We start from the raw sequence: 25,684 nt of genomic DNA, 5'->3' as shown, positions 1-25,684 counted from the left end.
ACAGCATAGTATGCTTCGAATTATATACTATGACGTATTCCATTTAGTTTTTATTTTCGACAATATCCTAGCGTGACCACCCTGACAATGTGAACAGGTAATCGTAAGCGTTTCTCGCAAAAAAAAAGCATTTTATAAATATGGGCTGTTGCTGTTTCTCATATGTAGTAGTAAAAAGTTGTTCGCGTTGAACCAGCTATACCTGCAGTGAAGTGTCAGATAAACCAAACATATTCAAGCTGAAATTATCATGTGGCTTATCGATAAGCCATCTGACCTCATGTTAATCTGCTTTGATAATATACAGAGATAAAAATATAACACCGAATAGGCTCATATCAGGTGTTCGGTTCGCGCTTCCCTGCGCGTTGGCCGTTTGAAGGTGACATCCCAAGGTGCGTCACAAGTACAGGCGCCCACATACCTTTAAGGAACAAGTAAAGCACAAAAAAACTAATTTTTTGCAGTCTATACATTGAGTTCAAGCGGCATGCTGTGCACTCTCCTGGGCGACTTGCACACTGCAGCGCGCAGTACCATGGAGCAGCTCTAGGCAATGAGATAAATATGTGGTTTTGTGAGTTTACATTTCTCTACAATTCTCTACATTTATTGAAAATGAAATAACGATTTGCTTTGGAGCAGATTGCATAGAAGTTGTTGCATTGTTACTGTTGCAGTTTTCTTACCTTTTTCTCGGGACAAGAAAAAGCATGTCGCAAAATGTATTTCCATTCGAGGTCGAACTCTCCTTTCACTGTGCTGGAGTAAAAATGAAAAAGAAAGCGCAAAGCAAAAGGTATTGGAAAATTTATAAATTTCTTCCTTTTCTCCTCATTTTTGAACAGAAAGGACTATCTAGTTGTTTTTAAGATTGCTCTTGGACAGGGTTCTTGCCTCGAGTCACTGCTCCGGCTTCTTCCTGTGTCCCTTTTTCATTTTTCATCAAGAATAATTTCCAAGGCCATCTAGCAGATCTGAACAAATGACAGCTACGTATCTCCAAATCAAACGCTTTAATGGAAGATACATTCCTTTTGTAAGGAAAATAATGTCACTCGGAGGCAATAGATGTAGATCAACGTGTCTCTTGGTATTTCAGGTTTCTTGTTTACACTGCGTTCTCTTTGATTCCCTGTGTCACCGCTAGAAGCTGGCTTGAGTCATACAGCTCCGATTTCACTTACACAAACAGCATTTCTTCGCCGTCTTTGCATATCACCTTTTTTTTCTTTCTTTTCGCCGGTTCAGCACCTGTGCCCTGAGCCCACAGAGTGCCTCGTTGCCCGTTCCGCACAGAACGCGCAGGTGTCGTCAGTTCAGGGGTTTGGGAATCGAAGGCCTTCAACAGCGCGGTTCAGGAGATGCATGTACTCGTTGTAGAGCGCATCGTACAAAACAGCGTTCACTTTCTCCTCGATCTGGCGAATAAACTCCGTTTTGCGGGCGTCGTTCAGGCTCAGGTTGTCTCCGTAGACAGTGCGCAGCCGGATCTTGTCAATGTGGAAGGTCCGCACGACTCCGGACCTGCCCGTGGCCGAGGTGGCCTCGAAACGCCCAGTGGTGTCGACAACGGTGACGTTGACTGGAACCCGCTTCTCCGTGCCCAGCAGATTGTCGCCTTCAGTCTGCCGATTGGGTGAGGAGTAAAGGGTAGCGGTGTTAAAGCAAACTCTTCCTAATGTTGCTACAAAAGCTTGGTCTGGGCTAGTTGAAGCATAGTGACGTCTAAAAGCAGTGCGGAAAAATTCACTGGAACACATAATAACCTTATGCGTTGACGTTACCATTAGAAGATGTTTATTTCTTTTACCAGAATTTACGTCGTTTTCAATCTGGTTATGCCCCTTTCCTTCTGCCAATGAGAGCTACCTGCTCTTGTGACGTCACTTTCCCCTCTCAGCCATTTAGAGAATTTTTTGACCAACGGCACGTTTTTTTTTCTTGATATTCTGATGCTGTCGCATTAATAACATAGATGAGGACATACAAGGGAAAAGAATGGACACTTTCAACGCTGTATATGTATATGCACCAAGAGAAGCACCTATCAGGCGGTGCAGCCTTTACAATGCGGATTGTTTGCATCACTTTTCAAATGTTACTGGTCCTTATTTGTGCATTGTTTCCAATGCGCTTTCTCACCTTATGATACATATTTCGCCACGTGTTGGTGCGCTCTCAAGAAAAATTGTTTAAAAAGTAAGAAGTTAGCAACCACCCTGTCAAATTCTACAAGTGTCTATGCACTTGTTATTGCGAGCTAGTTTCGACGTTTCTTCGTAATATTCGCGTCTATAATCTTGTAGCTGCATACTAAATGCGTGCTACATCATGATCGTCACTGTCATGCAAGTTGGAACCGCCGATCAATCTAGATCTGCGCATGCCTGCAAAGCAAAGGTGATGTATTTTTGCCAATACTAAATAGTCATGTTATAGTGACCTTAAGCAGTTGATTCCAGTAAGCATAACGTTGGAGCAACCTGCATAAGTAAAAAAAGTATTGATACTCGTACTTTAATATTTGAACTACCACTACTGTGACTGGCACAACCGGCGTACAACTATCGCCTATATGGCAGTCTCAGGCTCTAATGAAGCTGAAGTTCAGTTTTTATTTAGACAACAGATGATCAGATATACACAATGGAGAAGTTCATGCTTAGATGATACCACTAAGGATTTTTTAGCGCGTAACAAGAACCGAGAACATACAAATGTTCTTTCTCAAATTTACGGAGAAGTCACAGTGCTTGAAACAGTCTCTTCGTGCGGGGGGCCTATACTCTCTTGTCGGAGAAAGAATTTGTTTGTGGTTGCGTGCCGCGACTAGCAGTACGTGGTTGTCTCTCGCCGTGGCCGTAAAGGCAAAGAGTGTCAATCCTAAAGACCCATGGACATCGACTGCAGTACATTCATCATAGGATGTGATACCCATTGGGCAAGCTTTCAATTGCCATTACATAGGCGTACGAGCGCATTGTGAGAACCACACGATGCACTTGACGAACAGAGCATGAACTTGCATGAACCGAGCAAGCGATGGCGCATGTGCTCAAGGCGGCTAGTCCAGGCATTAGTTTATGAATAAACTAAAACTTTCCTTGATGCAACAGGACTGCCTGCGAAAGACGATGCGCCTTAGCATACACTCGTAGGTATCCTCAACAGACAGGAAACAAGTTCACATTTGCCTTTTGTATAGAACTTGTCGACGCATAACAAGTCAAGCAAACTTCTTTCCGAGTGTATTTGTGCTTCTTTTTCGTTATGCTAAAAAGAAACAGCCCCGCCGCGGTGGCTCAGTGGTTAGGGCGCTCGACTACTGATTCGGAGTTCCCGGGTTCGAACCCGACCGCGGCGGCTGCGTTTTTATGGAGGAAAAACGCTAAGGCGCCCGTGTGCTGTGCGATGTCAGTGCACGTTAAAGATCCCCTGGTGATCGAAATTATTCCGGAGCCCTCCACTACGGCACCTTTTCCTTTCTTCTTTCACGATGTCAGTGCACGTTAAAGATCCCCAGATGGTCGAAATTATTCCGGAGCCCTCCACTACGGCACCTTTTTCTTTCTTCTTTCACTCCCTCGTTTATCCCTTCCCTGACGGCGTGGTTCAGGTGTCCAACGATATATGAGACAGATACTGCGCCATTTCCTTTCCCCCAAAACCAATTATTATTATTATTAAAAAGAAACACGGTGGGACGTATACCTTCGCCAGAAATGTTGTATAGATTCCGTTGAAGTCGAGGACGCAGGAAACGCTTATGTTGAACGCCACCGGGGCCGGCGGGTTGCAGTCCGTTGCACGGTGGACGCCCGTGTCGAAGCCCTTCACGGCTCCCTCCTTCATCTTGACCTTGAGGTCACGGTTAAGGCCTCGCGTGCTCTCCACCTGCGAACAAAGCGAGGATGGACGAAAGCTTGCTTGAAAAACGTTGAGAAACGTCTTTACGTAGCTTCACTTCTAGCCTGCTGTGCAAAGCATCGATTTCTGAAACGTTGATGGCGCTATTAACGCGAAAGCGTTCACGCTCCCGTTCTGCAGAAAACCCGGCGTCGACGCGTTATGAGCGAAAAATCCCCGGAGGAGCATCTTAGGTGAGATACCTAGGTCACGTGTCCTTGTGACGTCATCACAACCTGCCCGCCGCATTGTGTGCAAACTGAGCACAGTGGCAGGTGGCAGTCAAATTAATCATTGGTCTCTAGAGGTTGCTCGGGAATAGCAACCTGGGTAGCACAAGCACCATCGGTGGCACCACCTGCTATCGCACAGCTGTGGTCCATCGCTTAACCACTGCACCTCTGCATCAGGAATGGTTTGGGGTGTTCCAGGCATCTATGAATGTAAATTAGAGAATGACCAATTCCGCAAATAAGGGCATTAACCTATTAACGCTATGGGGAACCTGCGCTGCCAAGGTGGCACTGCAATTATTCCATTCGGTGACTCAAAACTGCTTTTATCAGCCGCTTGGGCCGCTGCAAACGCGAGAACACATAATGCGCGATTAGATACCCGCGTTTGGCTGACAGCATTCATTGCCTAGCTTCTATCGGCGTAGCCCAGAGATATGACGCACGGCGTGTGCGCCTTCGACAGAGCGCGGAGGCTCACGCCAATAAGCGCCTGAAGGTGGCGCGGAAAAGTACTAATAGTACTGCCCAAAACTACTTGCTCTTCTCGCTAGGCAGTGTGTTAAGGCGCTGCAATCGTTACCGCAAACTTCAACGCAAGTTCCCCATAGCGTCGTGCCCTTAAGGCGGAGCTTAAGTGTCCCGTCGAATTTTAAGGCGAAGGCCTTTATAGGCTCATGACCCGCCAGCGTGTCCGGTCGCGTTTCTGTCACACTATAGCTGTCAATCAAACTGATGACGTCATCGATGACGTTATCAATGGTGTAGTAGAAGTGGTAGAAATAGAAATGAACCTAAGTATTGCCCAACTGTCCGTATACACTTTCGAACAGAACGGCAAGACAACTCAGTGACTCGGGCGTCTCGCTCGATATGAATCCCGTTCTAGTAGTCGCTCGCCCCTTGACGACAGCGAACGGCTCCGAGCCGCAAACGCTCGCGACGAAGGCAGAAGCTGATAAGTTCGATGACGAAACGGCACGAGCAATTCCGGAGGATACGCTCAAAGGAGCGGACGTAACCGCGCTGGTTTCGCCGGAAAGCACGAACTTCCAAGATCTAGTAAAGGTTGATAAGTCCACGCTTATCCTTGAACAGACCGCGGACTAAATGCTAGGAAAATGTCGAGATAGCCTGGGACTCGCCAGCGTGTCCGGTCGTGTTTCTGCCACACTATAGCTGTCAATCAAACTGATAATGTCATCGATGACGTCATCAATGTTGTAGTAGAAATGGTAGAAGTATAAATGGACCTAACCGAAGACGATTCACTCGAATAAAGATAGTGCAAAGATTCATAACAATCACATAGTCTTTAATTAGTAGTTTTAGCAAACAAATGGCAACAGGGGCAGCAATACCGTTCAAAAAGCTTTCGCCTCATCGCACTTTAGATCACCAAAGTGCCCCCTAATTTTTTGTCCGATTGAAATAAACGTAACGAACATGTATATATGCCCCAAAACAGTAGAGCGAAATGGCACTGTAGTAGTTTTCTTTGAAACTCTCACGACACGTGTAACGTCGCAAAAGTTTGTTTATTGTATAGCCGATTCAATGATGTAAGTATATGTGCTGATCTTCTGCTATGACAGTGGAGTTGCAGCAACTGAGTTCGCTTTTAAACTCTATACAATACTTTCTTCTATAGCATGTTGCCTACTTCTCTACCATGCGCCCAAATCTTCGCCCCATTCCTTTTTCATGACATAGTGCGTGCATAAACAGCGGCACCAACATGTAGTGCCTGTATTGGAAAACGTAGTGCAGTAAATTTTCATGTGGAAGTCATTCCTTAATAGATCCTGTGAAGTCATGCTTTTTTTTGTGAACCTAAAGTATTCTGCAGAGTTTCAAATTACATGTTCAAATAGCATATAGCAGTAGCACTTGCCCCTGGTGCCTTTGCCTCCGAACCACCGTCCGCAAAGCTGGCCGCGGACAATTTATGGTATATCTATGGCAGCACCCTTCAAGCGCACATAGGCTCCAGCACGAAATTATTTAATATGTGAAGATACAATCTTACCTTGAACTTGAATTCGGGAATGGTTACGTTTGGGTACAGCCTGGAGTTGGATCGCACAAGCTGTGGCATCTTCTGGAGGAGGATTTGGTCCATGAAGGCATTCGAGTCCCTTGCGCTTCCCGCCCACGCAACTACAAATGAAGAGAAGGATTTCTATTGTTAAACCTCCTCATTTCATGGCATCATAATTTGTCTGGTGTCTTGTCGAGCCTGGTGCGGCCTGCTGTCTGTACAACAGTTTCTCAAATATCAGCGACTGTTGTTTTCTTTCTCGTAGTCATTATTCTTACTAAACAATATAGCAAGGAACGGGAGGAAATGTGGAAGGTACTTAGACTCAAACTTGAAACCTAATGCACCCCTTTGTTTTAAGAGACTAGGGAGACAGGAGAAAAGGGGAAGGGAGGTGTTGTTTGACTGAAGCATGACAGGGGTGCTAGCTTTTGAGAAAAAATTGCAACCAGGCGAAGATATCAGCAAAATATTTTCTGCGGGGGTCAACACATTTTTTTCGTTTTTTATTCAGTCGGCAATAAATAGACGCTAATTCGTCGTACTTGCACTCGCACAAATTCTTACCACAGAAGACAGCGGCCAAGAGGAGTAGCTGTCGAAAGCCAGCCATGGTTTAGGGCAGTGTGCTGAAACAGATCAGAGGGGGAAAAGGGATTGCTGGTGTTACTTCATGACACGATGATAATCGACTCATAATTTCACGCGACAGTACGGCCTTTTTACAAGCCCATCGCTGTAATTGAACACCCCAATTAATATTGCTAATCTACATTATTTTCCTTTTTCCGCCCACCTCGAACATAAATCGAAAAAGCAATGTTACCTGCACAAACGAATGCTAAGAGCGAGGAAAGAATAACGCCGCACTAAGGTCGCATTCAAGGTGAAAAGGCCTCTTCTATGCCCGCGGAGATCTTTTTCGATAAAATTTATTCGACCTTGCCCACTGTAGTGAACCATTCGATGAACTACTCTGCGGTTATCTTTGTGAAAAGTGGTTCTTTCAAATCATATTTCAATGCGCCGTCAACAAGTGCAAATGCTAGCCAATAAACCGCTTGTTATGACTGCTGACCCATTTGAAAGCTATTCAGCGGTTACAAGAGCGATGCCCCGGTGTTTAGCCCTGCGTATTCTAAAGAACATCCAGCATTCAAGAAAACATCAGGAGCATCCGAGAAACGTGATACGGCTACCCCCGAGCCAATGTAAGAACATAAAAATGAAAAAAAAAATGTTCACTCCTATATAACGTTCTTTCAAGGTACACTGAGATTTCAGGTCACAAAGCGTGCGTTCACGACCCAATAAAAGCTAGACGCTAAAAAGAGAGCAGCCCACAATCTTCTTTGTTTTTGTCTTCCATGTGTATTGCTCTCATAAATTAACCTCCTTGCTCCGAGCGCATCGTAATAGGCTTTCTATCTCACTGCAGGCAGTCATGATGAAACTCGTGAGTGTTGGAAGAGAATAATTGCTCCGACAGCGTACGCACCTTTGTCGTCGTGTAGGTTCCGAATGTTGTACGCTCCGGGCGTCGCGTGCAGCCTTTTCCTCGTGCGAGCAGCAAGCCCTTCCCTGGCCTCCTTTGGCGGCCGTCTCGAGTTGCCCGTTTAGATAGCTGAGGCTGGACGGTGTCGTCAGCGGCACAAAACCAGTTGGCGCAGCGGTCCGCCCCTGAACGCCTCGTCGTCGTTTCGTTGCTGCTCCTCCGCGCAATCGACGGCCAGACTGGGCGGGGGGTTATGGACGCGCGCGAGGCTGCTTGTGCGCGAAATGTGACCGGCGAGTGCTGACTCCATGACGCCGCTTCCTGTAAGAGTATGCTCGAGCGGTGGCGGAATATGGCGTAAGGGGGGGTGCTGTAATTTGTTCGTTAAAAGATTCAGATAGCAGACACTGACGTGGCTGCGCTTTTCAAGAGGCGTGGACAGGATGTAAGTACGCAACCATGAAAGAATCTGTGAAAAAATATATAGTAGTTCAGCTAGAAGTGCTACTGGATACTGTAGGGTACTTACGTGCACCTTTGGAATGAAACGCTGGTAATTTGATGAAGCATCTCCAAGTCTCCGGAGTAGCCGCTGCAGCATATCTTCGGGATGTGTGCCACTGCGCTACTTTCTCTGTTTTCTCAAGTTCCTCTGCGTGGCAGAACATCTCTCACACATAAACGAATGAATTCACTTTTGATGGACGAATTCCTTTTGATTCAAATTTTTTGCAATGGATTTTCGTGGACAAGAAACTAAATGTTATTACTCAGCAAGCATTCTTTTCTTTCCAAGAGCCAATTTCATTTTAAAGATACACCGAGCACACTTCCGCAGACGTGTATGAAGGAGAAAAAAGAATCAAATAAGGCCTCAGTAGCTTTTATATCAAGTTGCGAGGCTAGTTGGTACATATTACTATGTAATGTGTTAACGCAACAAAACACGACCAGAAGGGATTACACGGGACTAGGCGTTGCATTCCCTCTTTCTGCCTGTGTGTTCGTCTTCTGTTGCTCAAACATATTACTTACGAATTACTGTCATTGTCAATCATATCTTGAGTAGATTATTAACATTCGTCTTCTTTCATTGATGCATTTTAGAGGAAACCTCAGCGTGCTTATCAACATTGTTACATCGGCCACCGCTCAGCACTTGCAGCCCAAAAATGCAGATCGCACATTATGAAAATGCATTCTTTTACTTCGGACATAGCGCATTATCAGCCTCACAAGGAGTGGCTCAAATTGTTCAACAGTTGTTCGTGAATAAGTCTAAATCATAGTCGTAAGATGCTGAAGCCGCGAAAACTCTGGCTCAAACCCTTGCGATGTGCAGGGCTACGATGCATAACGAGACCAGCGAGCCAGTAAGCTATTATGAATATATGCAGCACTTCACTTCTCCAGAAAATTTTTGTACAACTAAGTGAATCATTCAAAAATTAAAAGGCTAATCTGGTCATAGGCAATACTATTCGTGGTGGCTCGGTCGCAATAGGCGTTTCGTAAATAAGCACAAGTCAGCGGATTCGAACTCGTCAATAGCGGCAGTATTTATGGAAGTGAAAATGCAATAATAAATACTTTGGTGCGCGGTAAAAAACCTTTCGTGGTCGAAATTAATTCGGAGCCATACACTGTAGCTCCATTGATGGAAGCACTCCCTGCTTCAGCAATAAAAAATTAATTTATTATGTAATACTTAAACAAAGTCGTCATACCATTTTAAAATTATTTTCATATAGTCTGCTTGAATGCAATCTCTTTATTATTAACATATCTCACTGATACAAACAGGTGTTTTCTTACACTCTCACAGAGGAAACAATGGTTTTATGGACCTCGAACAAAGCCTGGCGGTCACATGTGGTAGAGGAACGTCAAGTATATCCTCCATTTCGTTTGCACAGGCTTGTAAACTGTTCCTTATTCGCTCCTTATTATGTGTTTATTACTTCTGAGAAAACGGTTGGGAGGTCATTCGACGTTTCAGACAGCCGTGAGAAACACGGAAGGGGTGCAAGATTTCTTTACCTTGCAGACCGTGCACTTTTACATCCGGCATACTCTCAAGCAGCGCAGCCTTACAGTTTGCGCTACCGCATTGCAATAGGCGGTTCACTTTTCCCGACAGGTTTTGCCGCTAAAACACGCGCACTAAGATGTACCAATCACTGGCAAAAAAAAACGACCTTGTGAAGCTCTCTTTATTTCTAAGGAAAACACATCTGCGTCTTTTTTCTGTGCGCGCATTTTACATTTTTTTGTATTTTGATATGTTGTTTTATGCACGGTATTGTAAGCTCGTTATTTTCACAAAACTTCCCAAGCCATCCATCTTGGGTCCGTTCTTCAGAGAAGACGAGAAAAACAAAGAAGTCAATAGGCATGAATCGGGCGTCGCAACAAAATTTGCTCCTCGTTTGTTCTTAAATCTTCACAGGGACGCCGTGACAACCATGGCAAGTTTTTTGGTGTCTTCCGTGCATCCGCTGCGCCCGTCAGAGGACCACGATTCATCGGAAATCGGGTACCCACGGCGTTGCCAAGAAACCGAGCTGCCGGGTTGTCCAGAATCCCGTTGATGTCCAGCGGCGAAAAAAATCCCGACCAGGACGTGTGGCCGGCCTCGAGCTTCTTTGTCTGCCCTGAAAAAACGAACGATCAACTGGGAAAGTTTGACGTCGGCCGTATCGGAGCCCTTCCAACGGGAGCAGCAGCACTGGGAACAGCTATGCGCTTCGAAGGGCTCCTGCACTGCGTCTTGCTGGCGTGTCTGCCCGCGCGTCAACGGGTGTGTGCCGACTACACTCTCACCGTGCTGCACACGAACGATGTGCACTCGCACATCGATGAGAACAGTAAACACGGCGGCATCTGCACCGGAGACCGCGATGCTTGCGTTGGCGGTGTCGCCAGGATAGTGACCAAGGTGAGTTACTCCTTTTCGGGGACATCGTTTAAATCTAAAAATCACTACAGTCCAGTTTTTAACGCGAGAATGACAAAGTCCCCGTTCACCAGAAAATGCGGCATCGTCGTTGTGAGAGAAAAATCGCGGGCATGGCTCTGGCAGGTGGTCCCAAGAGAGCAACCTTGGAGGCAGGCGGGCCACCTAGGTCACGTTACCTTGCGGCGTCATGACAACCTGCCCGCCGAATATTGAGCAAACTGCCCGCCGTGGCAGATGCCAGTTAAATTAATGATTGGTCACTCCGGACGAGTAACGTGGGGCGCACAAGGCCCGCCGCTGGGAGCACCTGTAATCGCAGTTCAGTGGCGTATCGCTTAAAGGTTACACCAATGCGCCAGGAGGTGGTATGAGGACTCCCTGAGGTCTATGAATGTAAAGTAGAGAATGACCTTCTGCATATATAGGAATTAATCTATTATACTCTCGCGTAGTGGTGGAGCTTGAATGTGCCCTCCAGTTTTTTTTTTTTTTGACGTCACTTTTAATCGTGAGGAAACTGAATAGTTAAAGCTACTGTTATGAACGCTTGATTGGAATGGTCTAACGTTCCGATGCGCGGCAAGATCTTCCTTTCAAAGTTTGTCCTGCGTTCGGACTGAGTAAATACTGCCGTAGAAAACCAATAGGGTGCGTTTCTGGCTTTACTGTTGAGGCTGTTGGGGATATTGTAAGATGATGTCATGAACATATTGATGAGAATGGTCTAATCTCCCGAGGCGTAGCAAAACATTGGTTTGAAAGTTTCTCCAGCGCTTACGCCGTGTAGTTAAGACTGCCATAGAAGAGCAATGGGCTGTTTTTTGTTGTTTTTTTTACCACAAAACTACAAGCGTCCCCAGGAGGGATCTGTAAATATATCAGCTGTTAGGGTGCTACTAACGATAGGAGAAAAACTTGCTGTCATGAACAACTTCTTCTTGAAAAAAAAAATGCGCTTTTCCAGAATTTCTGGGTATGAAAACAACCCGTTTGCTTTGCTCCGGTTAGTGCATGGGTTCTTCCTTGTGGGCTATTTCCAGCCAGTGATTTTCCTGCTTCTCAGAGCAGAGTTATTTACATTAGGCGTAATCATGAAACACACTTTATAAAAGGCTTTGCGCATTTTAGGACCGTTCGTAGATTATGGTAGCTAGTCACACAGGGGTACTGGCCTTTGCCGTTTTGCGCTTACCGTGCAGCTGCTTCCGCCCGCTTCTGCACCACGAGCCGGACAGCGCGCGTGGTCTCATGGCTGCTTTCGCTTTTTGAGCAGTCTCCGCCTTGAGCCATTTTTCTTATGCGGTGCTTTACGTAACACCGACTTCAGCAATCTTTCACGCTGGAAAGCCCCCAGCGTTCCTCGTTGCTCTCACCGTTAAAAGCGCCATAGCGCTTGCCCGCTTTTCATCGCCCTTAGGGACAAGTTCACCGCTTTCTTACCTTCATGTGCAGCTACGTAAAGCTGCCGTTGGCTGCATAGTCGACCATCTCTATCTCTCGACGTATCCGGCTCTGTTGCACAGCCACGGCGGCAGCGCCACTGCGTACGCGTTGTTCAGAAGAGCGGATGTAACCCGTGAAAAATGACGAGGACGACAATTTAGCCGCCAGCAAGCTCTCAGCACTACTGCCGTCAAACACTTTGAGGAGCAGAACTTACCGATGAAGGGTGAGGAAGAGACCCGCCGCGGTGGCTCAGTGGTTACGGCACTCGGCTACTGGTCCGTAGTTCCCGGGTTCAAACCCGACCCCGGCGGCTGCGTTTTTATGGAGGCAAAACGCTAAGGCGCCCGTGGGCTGTGCGATGTCAGTGCACGTTAAAGATCCCCAGGTGGTCGAAATTATGCCGGAGCCCTCCACTACGGCACCTCTTTCTTCCTTTCTTCTTTCACTCCCTCTCTTATCCCTTCCCTTACGGCGCGGTTCAGGTGTCCGCCGATATATGAGACAGATACTGCGCCATTTCCTTTCCCCCCCAAAAAAACAATTATTATTATTAAAATTGAGGAAGACAACGATGCCAAATTAACTGATACCTCCAGAGGATTCGGTAATGGCCAAGCGGTCTAAGGCATCGGGGAACGAAGCTGCTCTGCTTTTTTCGAACGGAGAGGGATAAACGAAGCGTGTTTGAACCCCGCTCGAGGATAAGGCATGGTACAAATATTCATTTGCTTGATACCGTCCGGAAGGCAAATTTCGATATGTTTGAGAAAAGTTTAGCTTAATTTTCGCCTTCAAGTTCGGCACAGTTTCCGGGCGATTTTCTGATTTTCCTGAGAATAGGAGTTAAAAGCATTTCATGCTCAAGCTATAGCTCTGGTACTTGGTGAACGTTTGCAGAAGCACAATTTCTCAAGGTCACATCCGGCACCTGATGGGATGATGAAAACCGATTACTGGCTTGCTAAAAATCGCTGCCTGCTCCTTACTTTATATCGCATTAATATGCGCCTTTGTTTCTAAGTAGCTTTATTTTATACTTTCAGGTAAAAGAGATCAAGGAAATGTACCCAGACGCCATATTCGTAAACGCAGGGGATTTTTATCAAGGTACAGCGTGGTACACTGTGCTCAAATCAGCAATGGTGTCGGAAATGATGATAGCAATGGGCTACGACTATGCGGTACGTGGCTCATTTGATCTGAACAAGCTGGTGATTCACTGCTTTTAGCGGAAGTTCACAAGTGAATTCTCCATTTCATGCGAGCATAACTACTCGGCCTTCAGCACTAATGAGTCACAAGTGCGTCTGTCGCAATTTGGACGCAAGCTTTGTCGCAATTATGCAGCTAACTACGCCCTTGAAACACTCCTCCTTTCCGTACCCGTTTCGACCATAGCTCGTAGAGATAGCACCATCTAGCTTCGATATGATTTTTTATTATGAAGACTCTCAAAGGTAACGCCTTGCCTACCTGAGTAGTACACGCTGAACTGCCGCCACTTTACATAATAATCATCGACTGTTTGTTTTTGTGCACAGAGACTGAGAGTTTAGAACCCGGTTGTAAAATTACAGTGTTGTTGCAACCTGATAGAAGGTTTGATTAGACTGCGTAGTAAGGAGTGAGCTCGTTTTTAACTCCACTCGTATGGGCGCAATTTGAACCGCGTTCGGTTCGTGAGAACTCAGGCAGCACTACCTTTTTCTTATACAAGAAACGCTATTCATTAGCACAAATTTTCTTTAGAGCAAGGAATTGCCTCACATTTGAAAATAGTGCTTCGCCAGTGCGCATGCGCACCACCAAATGGTAACTTGGATTAATCCGTTTGCTCACGACCCGCACCTCAAATTCTAGCTCACGCATCGCCAAAGCAACAAAGCACGCATAAATGCGACGGAGCTCGTCGAAACATAGGCCGCTTACTATGCACCCAACTGACTTTCGCCGGAACACTGTGCCGTGTTCATGACGAATAAATGATCTGCGAGATTTTCGCTTTGTCATTGTATCTCCACTTACCTCTCTAGAGAACCGCTAGTCATAGAATGTCGAACATGAAAAAAAAAATCAAGTCCAATTTCTACATTTCTCAAGCTCTTTATCAGAACTAGCAGGCATTGTACCACTGACCAAACAACACCTTGAAGCATATCAGATATTCATGCACACAAACCTATCCAGAGTTGAGCATCACCTCTCTCACAGCCTCTGCGCAGTATTAGGCACACTGGGGCGTCTTTCCGTCTATCATCACAAAAACAATTCGAATAGTATGAAGGATATTAGTATGCATTATCGACTCCTGCGAATCTGGCTTAATCAAAAACGCTTCTTTGACGGGTTAACCTGCAGCAAGACAATGAGATTTACCCTGTTATTTCTTCGAGATGTCCTGCAATCATCCTTTTTTGCTGTTCGTCAAGCTTCACGCCAAGCGAAATTATGTGTTTTACGCTGCGTCAGCGATAACAAACCTGCTTCGTAAGCAGCAATGGTACAGGCGAGAGCAGATGAAGCTAAAAAGCCTCCTCGTGAAATTCTAGCGTTCTCCTGCCCCCTATGCAGTGCCTTGGAAACCACGAGTTCGACAACGGACCCGCTGGACTGGCTCCGTTTCTCGAGAAAGCCTCTCGATCCCGAATGAAGATAGTCAGCTGCAATACTGACTTCTCTCACTCGAGTAAACTGCGTCACATCAAGTTGCCAAAGTCGGTGATCACGAGGCTGCAGGGCACGAAGATTGGAATCATCGGCGCTGTCACCGAAGACACCAAGTTCCTCTCGAACCCAGGTGAGAAACTCACAAAGGAAAACGTTTCTAAAAAGGCGGGTCGACAATTTTTTTCATATAATATCGTCGCCCGGCAACTCACTGCTGTTGATTTTTTCCTTCTAATGGGTATCGTAAGGCCTCCTTTTTTAGTCCAGGCGTTATACTTTGATTAGCGAGTCACATGTCCGACAGCTCTTGCTTTCCTTCGCCGCAATGCACTTGTCTACGTTATAGCAAACGTACTTTAAAAAATGGTTTCTTTAGTCATAGATAAATGGGACAACCGTCTCTTCTTCACATGTCGTTTTTCATGTTTTTTTTTCTACGTACATGGGGTCACTGAAGCAATATGCCATAGCATGAACCGGAGTAGGTTGATGAGAGTTTTTTAGAACTGACCCTAGAGATTGCCCGTTTGTGGTACTACTTAAATGTGCGAACTTTTGCTACGTTGAGAAGAACGACACTGTTAGATTTTAGAGTGTCATGACATTACTGGCAGGAAGTAAAAGTTGACCATTTCAAGTTTACACTCGTGAGGACAACGTTCTGGAAATTTTATTAGCCCATAGCACTCAGCTTATAGCCGAGAAAAAAAAATTCACGCCTCTTTTTCATCACGTTTACAGTCATATGTTTTTTTTCCAGTCATGTGTTTTTCTTTACACTCCTCATAATTTCTAAAGGCGTATTTTTTTCAAGCTACCATTATTAACGTATTAGTCGGCATTTAGGGTAGGCGCACATTGTTACTATGAACAATACGGTGGTATGGTGGACATTTCTTCAAGCGCATTTTATAACTGTAGCCATAACGGAATAATGTTTTATCATTGTTAGAAATATTGGCAGTCAGATGAGCTGCTGTACACATATGCATAAACGTGAACATATACATATATACATGTATACACATACACAGATATACATGCACATGTACATATAGATAAAGGCTGTTTACAGTTGAATACGTTTGATAATACCAGCTGACCCGTCTGAAAAACCTCCAAATAAAGTCTCTAAACTAAGGGAGGAGCAGAGCAAATCGTGTTTTGTCTTTCAGCTGTCATAGCTCTGACCGCTATAAAGATTAATGTCCCGTTTTTGTTTTCGCTTGCAATTCATTAAATATTGCTAGTAGTTCTCTTTTTTCCAAACAGAACCTCGATAATTTCTGCGCGATAGGAGGCTCCTATTTGGAGTAACCGCGCCTTGCAGAGAGCAGGGATGGCGCCTTCAAACGTTGGAGTTTTAAACAAAAATAGATACCTTCAAGAGCTGCTAACAGATGGCGCTTTCTCTGCGGTAAGGCCGACGTGGGAAAGCGCTTTTAATATAGCGCGCCCTCCTGATTACCCATGCATGTATAAAGAAATCTAAAACCATGCCTTTGGATAGCTGGTGATACTTAAAATTCTTTCAGCAGCTCTCGGAGTGCAAAATGGCATGACTCCAACGGCAGCGTGTAGCATTATTTGCATATGTTAACTGTCGACTGGTATACACTTTGTTGCAATTGCTCTATTTGGAAATTAAATGAAAATTAGTTTTTAGGAAAGTAAATGGCCCAGTATCTGTTTCAGACATCGGCGGACACCTGAACCACGTCGTAAGAGAAGGGATAAAGGAGGGTCTGAGAGAAGAAAGGAGGAAAGAGGTGTCGTAGTGGAGGGCTCCGGAATAATTTCGACCAGCTAGGGATCTTTAACGCACACTGACATCGCACAGCACACGAACTAAGGCGCGATGTTTCTATGCTTCCAGGTTGACTAACAAATACTAATCAGTTGATCTCTCTCTCTTTCTAAAATTATATATGAAAGGAGCATGCTAAGTCCGGATATTGGGATCATAGCGTAAAATTGCCTACAACCAATTAAATTATGATAGGTAGATAAATTTCCAATTGCCTGATTATTCTAACTTAGTCTACGTTTTATTTTTGCAAGCTTCTCTTACCATAGTATTATGTTTTGTTGCTGGCAGATACTGCAATGCCAGTACACGTGTTCTGTGATAAATATACCATTGTTTAAAAACTACGCTTCACCGTCAGATTTCAGTAAACGCATTGTCCGATTTACGGCACCTATGAGTCAAATCTAGCCAGAAAAAAATCGGGCCTGTAAAATCCCCTCACTGGCGTACCGTGAACAGAAGGAATGAAATGAAAAACAACATTATAGGTGGGTTCAAGGTTTACTTTAACAAATTCTTGGATCTGTGGTTTTTAATAGGTCACATACAGAGTAACTTTTGCATGTAATTCCATTTTGCAGGGCCCGTCAGGTTTCTGGATGCCACGAAGTCCATTCAAAGGGAAGCAACGATGTTGAAGAAAATGGGTGTGAATATCATAATTGCAATCACGCATGTGGGCTACATGAGAGATATCGAATTGATGCGGAATCTCACCGATGTCAGCTTGATAATTGGCGGCCATTCTAATACCTTCCTCTACAACGGTACGTGTTACTGCTTGCGGTTTGTGAGCTTCTGCAACATTGTCACAAAGTTCAGGCCATGCATATAAATGCCTGTAAATAAAGAGAAACTCCCTGTTGGTTAAATTAGGCGAAGGAAGGCTGATTTCTTTACACGCTCTGTCTCGCCTTAATGACAACGGAGCATCTCTAATAAAGGAATAAGATATATTTTTAACAATAACTCAGTTTTAGGCGCCTCCCTCTGAGGATACATGACTGCATGTGTTCAAAACATGCCTCGCTCTTTGGATGTGGATGAACCGCATCGGTGACATGCACATCGGTTCTCTGATCGATGAACAAGGCTTGCATTATTGTCAGTGTAACAAAAATAACTGGTGAAACACTTGAATGAAAGTAAACACTAGCTGAAAAATCACGGGCAAGGAAATAGGGTGAAGGCTCAAAGGGCAAGAACTGCGCACCTCATGGGGCACAGCCCACGCTCCGTGCACCTTCCTGCATTTTATGTAATGTTTATTTTTTGTTTGTCTCATTTCAGTCTTGTGCCAACTGGAGCAGATTTCTACTTCTTCAACAATTTTCCTCGGTCTATGTTTACAATCTAGAGCGGTAATCTTTAATTTCATGTACTTTCTCTTAGAGCGGCCCACTCCTCCATGAAATCGACGCTTTATTGCAATGGCATACAGATGACCATTGAATCTTACCAACATTTTATAAATAACGCAAGCTGCTTCTCATTTTTAGGTCGTGGATAACTCGTTGCCGATTAAAGTATTCTTCATTCTTGATTGAGGTGTGCAAGAAAAAAATGGAAGACCGCAGTTCCCTTTCACTGTCACTTTAACTCCTTGACATCAGTGGCAATTCTTGCTTCACTAAACCAGTCACAACATTTGACTCGGGACCTTGGTTGGCTGATTTTTTCTCGCTATAGTGAGCAGATAACAGATAACTCTAAATACATTTTATCTTAGGTAAAGACCACCCACCCGAGAACGAACCTGTGGGTCCGTATCCCACGGAAGTTACTAGGAGTGATGGTACCACCGGTCTGGTCGCTCAAGCTTTTTGGTTTGGAAAATTCCTCGGCTTCCTCAGAGTCACCTTCGGAGACGACGGGAAGGTGAAGTCCTGGTCAGGAAATCCGATCTTGATGAATTCATCGATCGCAGAAGGTATGCACGTGTCCCGGAGCTTTGTCAATGATACGCACATATGCTAGATCCACGTGACAAGCTCAGTCGCAGTTTTGTCTGGCGGATCATGCGTCACGTAACAACCGAGCTCCTCCTCCACATTCATGTTTGCAGACGATGAGTTGCCCGAATTGTGGTTCTACACTGCAAAGTCATATGCGGCACGTGGCCCGCTCGTGAAGGCAGTGATTCTGGCCTTCACATATGCTCATTATTAGAGAGCATGCCGCAGGTACAGCGGCTTATTATGAAAGATGCTACTCACGGACACAGGCTCTGCCGCTTACATTCCGAGATGCAGGCAGTCTTGTCACTAGCCTTTCCCAAGCAGTCAGCTGAGTTCAAAGCTTGTAAACTTCCTCTAAAAATAACGAAGTTGTTATAACGTACTAGTTAGTTTTGCTAACATGCTGAGGAACAACCTGCTCTAAGTAGTGGCGCCCTTATAATGCTATGTGCAGTAATCATGCTTGTACAGTTCTATGTAAGACAATATAGATAAAGTAGTGCAACTGTAAAATGCAATGATAGAGAAAATAAATCATTATTAAAAGCAAATTCAATATATAATTAGTGCCAGAGGAGGAAGCAACGCGAAAACCTGGAGGGCCAGCTAATTCACTGCACGTCATGCCTCAGATAACAAATGAAATACTCGCACACCAGCACAGAACAACTCTGACGCAGAATACAGATAACTCCTACAAATTAAATCTTTCAACGTTTCGTTGATTGCATTGAACGGAACACTAACCGACAGTGCTAAACAAGTTTGTCTTCGACATTTTACACTGCGAAACGGGACCTTTTCTAATACGACGCATCACATTTATTTGCAACTGTGAGATGTCTATGAACTCCATGGCATTCGGTTACCTTGTCTTGTCTTCTCCAGGCTGGTATTCATGCCGACCCATTACTCAGCTACATTCTTCATATAACTGCAAACAATGCCAAACAAGCATCCTACAGCGTGAAAAACAATCGCTATCCTCCGCCTTTCTCTTCCGGGTCTTTCTATCATCCTCAAAGCACTCTGTGCACTGCATGATGCTCTCACTGCTATTCCATGCGTACGGTACAGCTCTAGTCTACTCCGATGCTGGATGGCGTACCGATCCCGCGGCGATGGCGCCTACTCCATAGCTGTATGCACCGCCAACGCAGCACTGGCCAGGAAGGCGAATACCTACTGTCCGCACACAACCAGAGCGCGGAGCACAGTGCGCTAGAGCATGCTTGCGTCTCACCACGAATGTTGGATCATAAACATTCTACTTTTATGCCTACAACAACATCACCCTACGTCATCGTATCGAAACGCCACTGATACAAACACCAATCACCTCAGCGTACACTGTCCACTGATATTACGCATGCCTGCGCTCGCATTCATCCTCTGCCGCAGAAAACTGCGGACGGACTTCTATCCACACCACCATGATCCACGTAAACTGGTGGACCAAATACACGCCGGTGCAGTCGTTAAATGCGCAACTGCCCAAAAAGCGTCGCAGATTTCAACGTAATACTAAGATAAAAAAGGTTAAACTCAACAAATACTCATAAACCTGAGTAAAAGCATTCGCATTAAAAACACTGGCATTCTTTTTTATTGTCCCGAGCATTCTCTGCAAAACTAGAAAAATATGAACACTTCTTAATTAAAATATTGAGCTTGAAAGCTTCAGTGCAGTACCTTAATTGAGTAACAGTGTGTCGAGTTCGCTGATGATGTGTAACGGTTCATCAGCTATAGTTTGCCTGAGACACCACGTTCTGAGCCCACCAGCAGGCCTAATGCGTTTCCTCCTTCCTTTCCTCTTTCGTTCCACAGACCCGCACATGTTGAGCGTGATCGAGCCGCACCGCGACACGGTGTACAACGCGATGCGTCTTCGTGTGGGCAGCTCCCATGTGTCGCTGGAGCACGCCAAGGACGTGTGTCGCCTGCGCGAGTGCAACCTGGGCAACCTGGTGGCCGACTCCTACTTCAACTACTACGCCAACAAGAAGCCGCGCTCTGCCGGCCTCTGGTCCAACGTGAACGCGGCTGTCGTCAACGGCGGGAGCTTGCGCGCGCCCATCCCCAGGACACGTAAGTGCCGCGCCCCCTGTGTGTGTGTTTCGGTTACCAACTTACAAACGAAAGTAACTAGGATGGGAGAGGGCCAGATGAAGGGTGGTGGTAGGGTAGTGATACTTGGAAGTTGACTATGCATAGAACAAGATTATAAAGGCCCTGAATTTTCTGTTCGGATGGCTTCGTGCTTCTGCTATGCGGTTTCTGCATGACCTTCCTTAAGAATGTCTTCAGCGGGTGCCCGTCTTCGATCATTGAGGCCACTTAAGCCATTGCATCGCTTGGCTACATTCATCTTGAGGCTGTGCTTCGGGAAATTCTCACATTAAAGAAGGCAGTATAGCTCGACTTTCGACTCCGGGCACAAAAAAAAATTAAAAATGTCCTATTATATTTGCTTCTTTGCAAGATTTTCAAAATATGGGATGGCTGCATGGTTCGGAAAAACGACGAACTAAGACAAGTGTGAGGGGGTTTGGGGAGTTCTTTTACTCAGCAAACTACACCCACTTCGGAAAATTAGGCTATTCTGGGCTTAAAAAATTCGAAGGGACATTTAAGCTCCGCCCTAAAGATATGAAGCGATGGTGTTAATGACTTAATCCCTTATATGCGTACTTGGTCACTCTCTACTTTACATTCATAGACCCCTGAAAGCTCTCATACCACTTCTGCGCAATGGCGCAGCGGTTAAGGAATGCGCCACTGCCACGCGATGGCAGGTGCTGCCACCTGCGGGTCTAGTGCGACGCAAGTTGCTCTTCTCGAGCAACTTCTAGCGATCAAACATTAATTTAACTGCACCCTGTCATGGCTGTTAGTTTGCTCACAATCCGGTAGGTACGCTGTGTTGGCTCTACAAGGTGCCGTGACCTAGATTACTGACCTAGGATGCTTCTCTAGGGGTGGCCGCCTGGGCCACCTTTCGCCACCCTATTTATCGCTCACAACGCCGACAACGCCGAAGCCATACTTTCTGGGTACGAGGACTTTAACGCTATCGCGTTGAAATATTCGGTATTTGAGTGGGCCCGGAACAAATCCACACACTTCGGGCACTTGCTGCACTTGCCCTGCTGTTTCTGCCAATATGTCCGCTCTTGCTATTGCAGTGATCTTGATAAGGAAGAGCCGCAAGCGAAGCATCCTGTGCAGTGTGTGATAAGGCCCCGGTGCAGGTGACGCGCCAGCTTTCGATGCTAATTTTAAAACATGTGAAGTTTTCTGGGGCTAAATCAGTGTTCCCAGAACTAAAAATGTTCGACAAAACTGTGCATACTGCAGATGAACACATTTTGGATTACCATATTTAAGCATTATTTCCCGCTTTATTTCACAGACAGCGTCACGATGGGAGACATTCTGACAAGCTTGCCTTTTGGGCAAACCATCATCGTCGCAACTTTGAATGGAACTAGCCTCAAGAAAATGATGACATTTTCTGTGTCCAACTACAATCAGTCGTCACCGGCAGGCTGCTTTCTTCATGTATCGGGTGAGGACCTTGACCAAAAGAAAATGTATTATTCTATTGATTTTTTCAAACATTAACCTATTCTTTAAGCTAATGATATTCCCTCACCTGATATTCCCCTGTTTCCTTAGGTCAACTCAAAAGTTTGCTTTGAATATATATATTTTCTCTTCCTAGCTTCACGTAAGAAATAATTCAGCAGATTTTATTCACAAAATGTGTTGCCCGATGCACTGTTGCCTTACCCCAACCTGCTACAACATACATTTGTTTAAAAGCGCTCGTCCAGTCCCTGTGTGCATACTAAAACGTAAACGCAAACAACAACAAGCAAAACAAAGCAACCTCAATATTCCGGTCATTATGAGGACAGTACAGCGCTTACACCAAGTTCGGCACATGATACTTATTGACAGTGGCAAAGCAATGCAGCTTAAGGCTATGGTAATTCATATCAGGAAGGCGCTGAACAGCGAAGTGGGATGCAGGTTGCCTCGGTATAGCTCGAATATTGGTACCCGCATGTTGCGTTGCCTCATCAAGCAGCGCTCTAACCATTTCTTCAAACTGCCCCTCTTCACTTAGGCATGCGAGTAGAGTTTGACATGAGCAAGCCGCCCAGTGAACGGCTCACCCGCCTCAAAATTCTCTGCACCAAATGCTACGTGCCGGTGTACGAGGATGTTAAGGACGACGCCGTGTACAACATCGCGACGACAGACTTTCTGGCCAAGGGCGGAGACGGATTCGACGCGTGTTCCAATGTCAGCGAGGGAGGTGAGAGATTCAACACGGGCGCTTTTCATCTCTCTGTAATGTGCATTTCCCATGGTGAGCTTGTCTTTCTCGGCTGTATTCGAAAGGCTATTTTGAATAGAATGACGCCACTGATTTGGACAGTAATCATAACCAATCACACGATAACGGAGACGCGAACCGAGGACAATTTATTATTGCTTATAAAAGGTTTTTGTATCCTGGCTTTTGTTAAGGGAGAGCAAATAAGTGTTTCACTTAAATAGAAGCTTCTAGACATACGGCTGCGCCTATGTAGACACTATATATAAAAAAGTGATTGTTGCCTCACTTGATGTCGTTTCTTTTGAGGAATTCCCTTCATCACATTGACCCGATTTTTTTCATGAGAGGTTTGCTCGGAAAGGGAAAGTAGTAAACTCAGTTTAGTTATTTATTTATTTATTTATTTATTTGTTTGTTTGTTTTGTTTGTTTGTTTTTACTGTTAGCCCTTTTTGGATACAGGATGAGAGTTAAATAATATTTTGGTAGCAGCGCGAACAGAATGCAACAAAAACGATTTAAGTGTGCAATAAACGCAAACTGCGAGCATTAATAAACACAATTTGCTTCAGTTACTTCAAACGCACTTTCTACACAGAACTCATTTCAAGGATAAATAACAACAACCGTTCAGTATCAAAAGCTTATTTTACAATCGTGCATCATGGTTCCCTGCGTTGAATGCTTCAGTTCGACCACAGGTGTTTAGGAAATCAAGAACTACTCCGACGCGCTTAAAAAATTATAGTAACGAAATGCACTTTTTATTAATTTCTCAAGGCCCCACCCGGCTCGATGAAACCTCACGGATGGTCGTAGCGGCTGCATTGTGCTAAAGTATCGCTTCATATAATATCTAAAGATTCTTAAGAACCTTGAAAACTGCAAGAAAGTAATCCAACCTTCAGGCATTAGCCTTAAGATGACTAGTTCATTATAACAGTGACTTGAAAGTGACTGCGAAGACTCTCTTCTACAGCCGTCACAGAAACTCTGAGGTTATTTGTTGGATTCTCGATAGGGCCAGAGCTTTTTTTTATTGATTAAACCAGGAAAATAGCACACAGACACAGAGAATGCACGGACGCGCACTGGTGGGTCCTTTTCGTCTTTGTACCGTCGCGCTCATTGAAGGAATGCATTGAGACCATATACCTCGACGTAGTATTTGGAGCAATACTTAGGATACTTGAGTATTCCTCTTGTACTAAGGTTAACTCTGAAGATGTGATCCGTAATAGCTTCTGAGATTGAATTTTCGTCTCCTCACACTCCGTATCAGGAAAATAAATCAGCACCTAATCATGAACAGGCGCAAAACGTTCTTGTGGGAAAGCACATATCTCGACATCGTGCCTACTTCCTTCCTGCTTGCCGTTTTACTCCATACGTCTAAAAAATCTGCGCACCGAGAGCTGCCGATGTTAAACAGACTCGTGCTCAGCAGCACGAGAAGTTCATTTATTGCAGCACTGATCGTAACATCTTGTCTTGCCGTTGTCGCTTTACCAAAAACATGTACCTCTGCTGCCAATTGCCGAGAGTACTTGTTCTCGTCATTGCGATTTCGAATGCGTAGATGACGTATCTTCTAGTTTGTAGCCATTATGATACGTAGGTGAAGGAACAGACAAACATTTTTCGCAAATGCACGTCTCGGTTAACGGCCACGGGTGTGTACCGCGCCAGAGAGCAAGCAGGCGTGGAGGAAACTCGACGGACGAAACAACATTTCTGATGCCCTTGTATTGGTGCCTACGTTACACCCTTAGCTATGAGGAACCATGCTGCTAAGCTGAGTATTTTGCGCGTTTTTTTCTCTTTCTTGAAGGTCCAGTCGAGTACGAGCTTCTTGTAGATTACGTGAAGCAGATGTCTCCGATAAAAACAGGAATTGAAGGACGAGTCATACTGCACGGAATAAATCGCAACATTAAAGAGGAGCCTGAGACGACGGACGGGTACCAGGAATAAAATGACTGCATGTTACCGCCCCGGTCTTGCAATTGAGACTGCCTACACTACTGCAGCCAAGGACCCTTACTTGTTTTTTTTTTCATGTCATTTGCTTAACGCTGCCTTAATACGCCCTTATTCACGCAGCACCGGGGACCACCAGTTGTTCTATGCGCTGTTTTTTTCTATGTTGTCGTCTTGTTACTTTAATTTTGTTGCACCAGGCGCGATCTGAATCAATCATCATACCGCACGTTAGTTTCTGCGGCGTTTGAAAAGGTTTTCGGTGTTATTTACAACGCCACCGTCTCGAAAGTTCAGTGTAACCTTTAAATTCAGCGCGCCCACGAGAGAGATGGACATTCTTAGCCTGACAACCACTGCGAGAGCATTTCTCTGTCATCTGCGCCGCCGATTTGTTTTCTGCTAAAGGGCACAAGTTACCCATTCTCCGGGTAAGCAGTGAGACCCCAAAGCCTTCGTAGACCTGTCAGACCCAACAGCTATAGTCCGAATGACTGATGCTGCGTATTTGTTCAAACGATTAAAGCTATCTGAAAAAATTGAATTCCAGCGACATCATTTTGTAGTTCAGTTCTTGTGCCGCGTTCATTAACCGCTGACTTTCTTCTCTGACGAGAACATAACTGTTACGCCGTGCACAATTATTCTCTGCGCATATTCGTGTTTTAAGAAAGAGGCGACATGCAAAGCGATGGTCATGATACTCATGCTGGACGGGGAGCTGAACGGGCGTTTACTTGTTTACGGTTCCATATAAATGATGTTAGTTCAACAATAGCACGAATCTTTATTCATTATTCAGTTCTAATACTTCTATTAGCTTCATGTGGCTGACC

The 25,684-nt window shown here is 45.1% G+C and overlaps 2 protein-coding genes and 1 long non-coding RNA gene across 4 annotated transcripts; 1 reads left to right on the top strand and 2 right to left on the bottom strand.

The window, feature by feature from the left end:
- Nucleotides 1–1,001: 1,001 nt before the first annotated feature.
- Nucleotides 1,002–7,902, bottom strand: LOC144124970 (salivary anticoagulant protein P23-like). The gene is made up of 5 exons (XM_077657964.1): nucleotides 7,682–7,902; nucleotides 6,751–6,812; nucleotides 6,172–6,302; nucleotides 3,715–3,897; nucleotides 1,002–1,628 (listed from the first exon to the last, which is right to left on the bottom strand). The coding sequence occupies exons 2-5, from the start codon at nucleotides 6,794–6,796 to the stop codon at nucleotides 1,320–1,322; spliced, it is 669 nt and encodes a 222-aa protein (XP_077514090.1). The 5' UTR covers nucleotides 6,797–6,812; nucleotides 7,682–7,902; the 3' UTR covers nucleotides 1,002–1,319.
- A 2,294-nt stretch (nucleotides 7,903–10,196) lies between these two features.
- LOC144124971 (uncharacterized) lies at nucleotides 10,197–12,489 on the bottom strand. Its single transcript, XR_013313329.1, has 3 exons — nucleotides 12,298–12,489; nucleotides 12,078–12,177; nucleotides 10,197–10,332 (listed from the first exon to the last, which is right to left on the bottom strand). It is a non-coding gene; the product is annotated as an uncharacterized LOC144124971 (long non-coding RNA).
- LOC144124967 (snake venom 5'-nucleotidase-like) lies at nucleotides 10,269–24,907 on the top strand. Of its 2 annotated transcripts, XM_077657959.1 has the most exons (9): nucleotides 10,269–10,616; nucleotides 13,127–13,264; nucleotides 14,655–14,880; nucleotides 17,142–17,327; nucleotides 18,290–18,490; nucleotides 20,349–20,609; nucleotides 21,934–22,089; nucleotides 22,654–22,845; nucleotides 24,700–24,904. In XM_077657959.1, the coding sequence occupies exons 1-9, from the start codon at nucleotides 10,269–10,271 to the stop codon at nucleotides 24,840–24,842; spliced, it is 1,851 nt and encodes a 616-aa protein (XP_077514085.1). In that variant the 3' UTR covers nucleotides 24,843–24,904. The 2 variants fall into 2 exon arrangements, with proteins under 2 accessions (XP_077514085.1, XP_077514086.1); XM_077657960.1 differs by lacking the exon at nucleotides 13,127–13,264 and having other exon boundaries at nucleotides 24,700–24,907.
- The last annotated feature ends 777 nt before the right edge of the window (nucleotides 24,908–25,684 follow it).

Source organism: Amblyomma americanum, chromosome 3, assembly GCF_052857255.1.
Source record: "Amblyomma americanum isolate KBUSLIRL-KWMA chromosome 3, ASM5285725v1, whole genome shotgun sequence".
Lineage (NCBI taxonomy): Eukaryota > Metazoa > Arthropoda > Arachnida > Ixodida > Ixodidae > Amblyomma > Amblyomma americanum.
Note: the sequence above shows the minus strand (reverse complement) of the source record. Positions and strands in the feature narration are given on the sequence as shown.

Bases quoted from the DNA above. Each gene is read 5' to 3' on its own strand.
- LOC144124970 (XM_077657964.1), bottom strand. From the start codon at position 6,796: ATGGCTGGCTTTCGACAGCTACTCCTCTTGGCCGCTGTCTTCTGTG. The intron at 3,898-6,171 runs GTAAGATTGTAT...CTTTGTTCGCAG, and splicing joins TTCCCGAATTCAAGTTCAAG to GTGGAGAGCACGCGAGGCCT. The intron at 1,629-3,714 runs GTATACGTCCCA...CCCAATCGGCAG, and splicing joins ATACAACATTTCTGGCGAAG to ACTGAAGGCGACAATCTGCT.
- LOC144124967 (XM_077657959.1), top strand. From the start codon at position 10,269: ATGTCCAGCGGCGAAAAAAATCCCGACCAGGACGTGTGGCCGGCCTCG. The intron at 17,328-18,289 runs GTACGTGTTACT...ATTTTATCTTAG, and splicing joins TAATACCTTCCTCTACAACG to GTAAAGACCACCCACCCGAG. The intron at 20,610-21,933 runs GTAAGTGCCGCG...TTTATTTCACAG, and splicing joins CGCGCCCATCCCCAGGACAC to ACAGCGTCACGATGGGAGAC.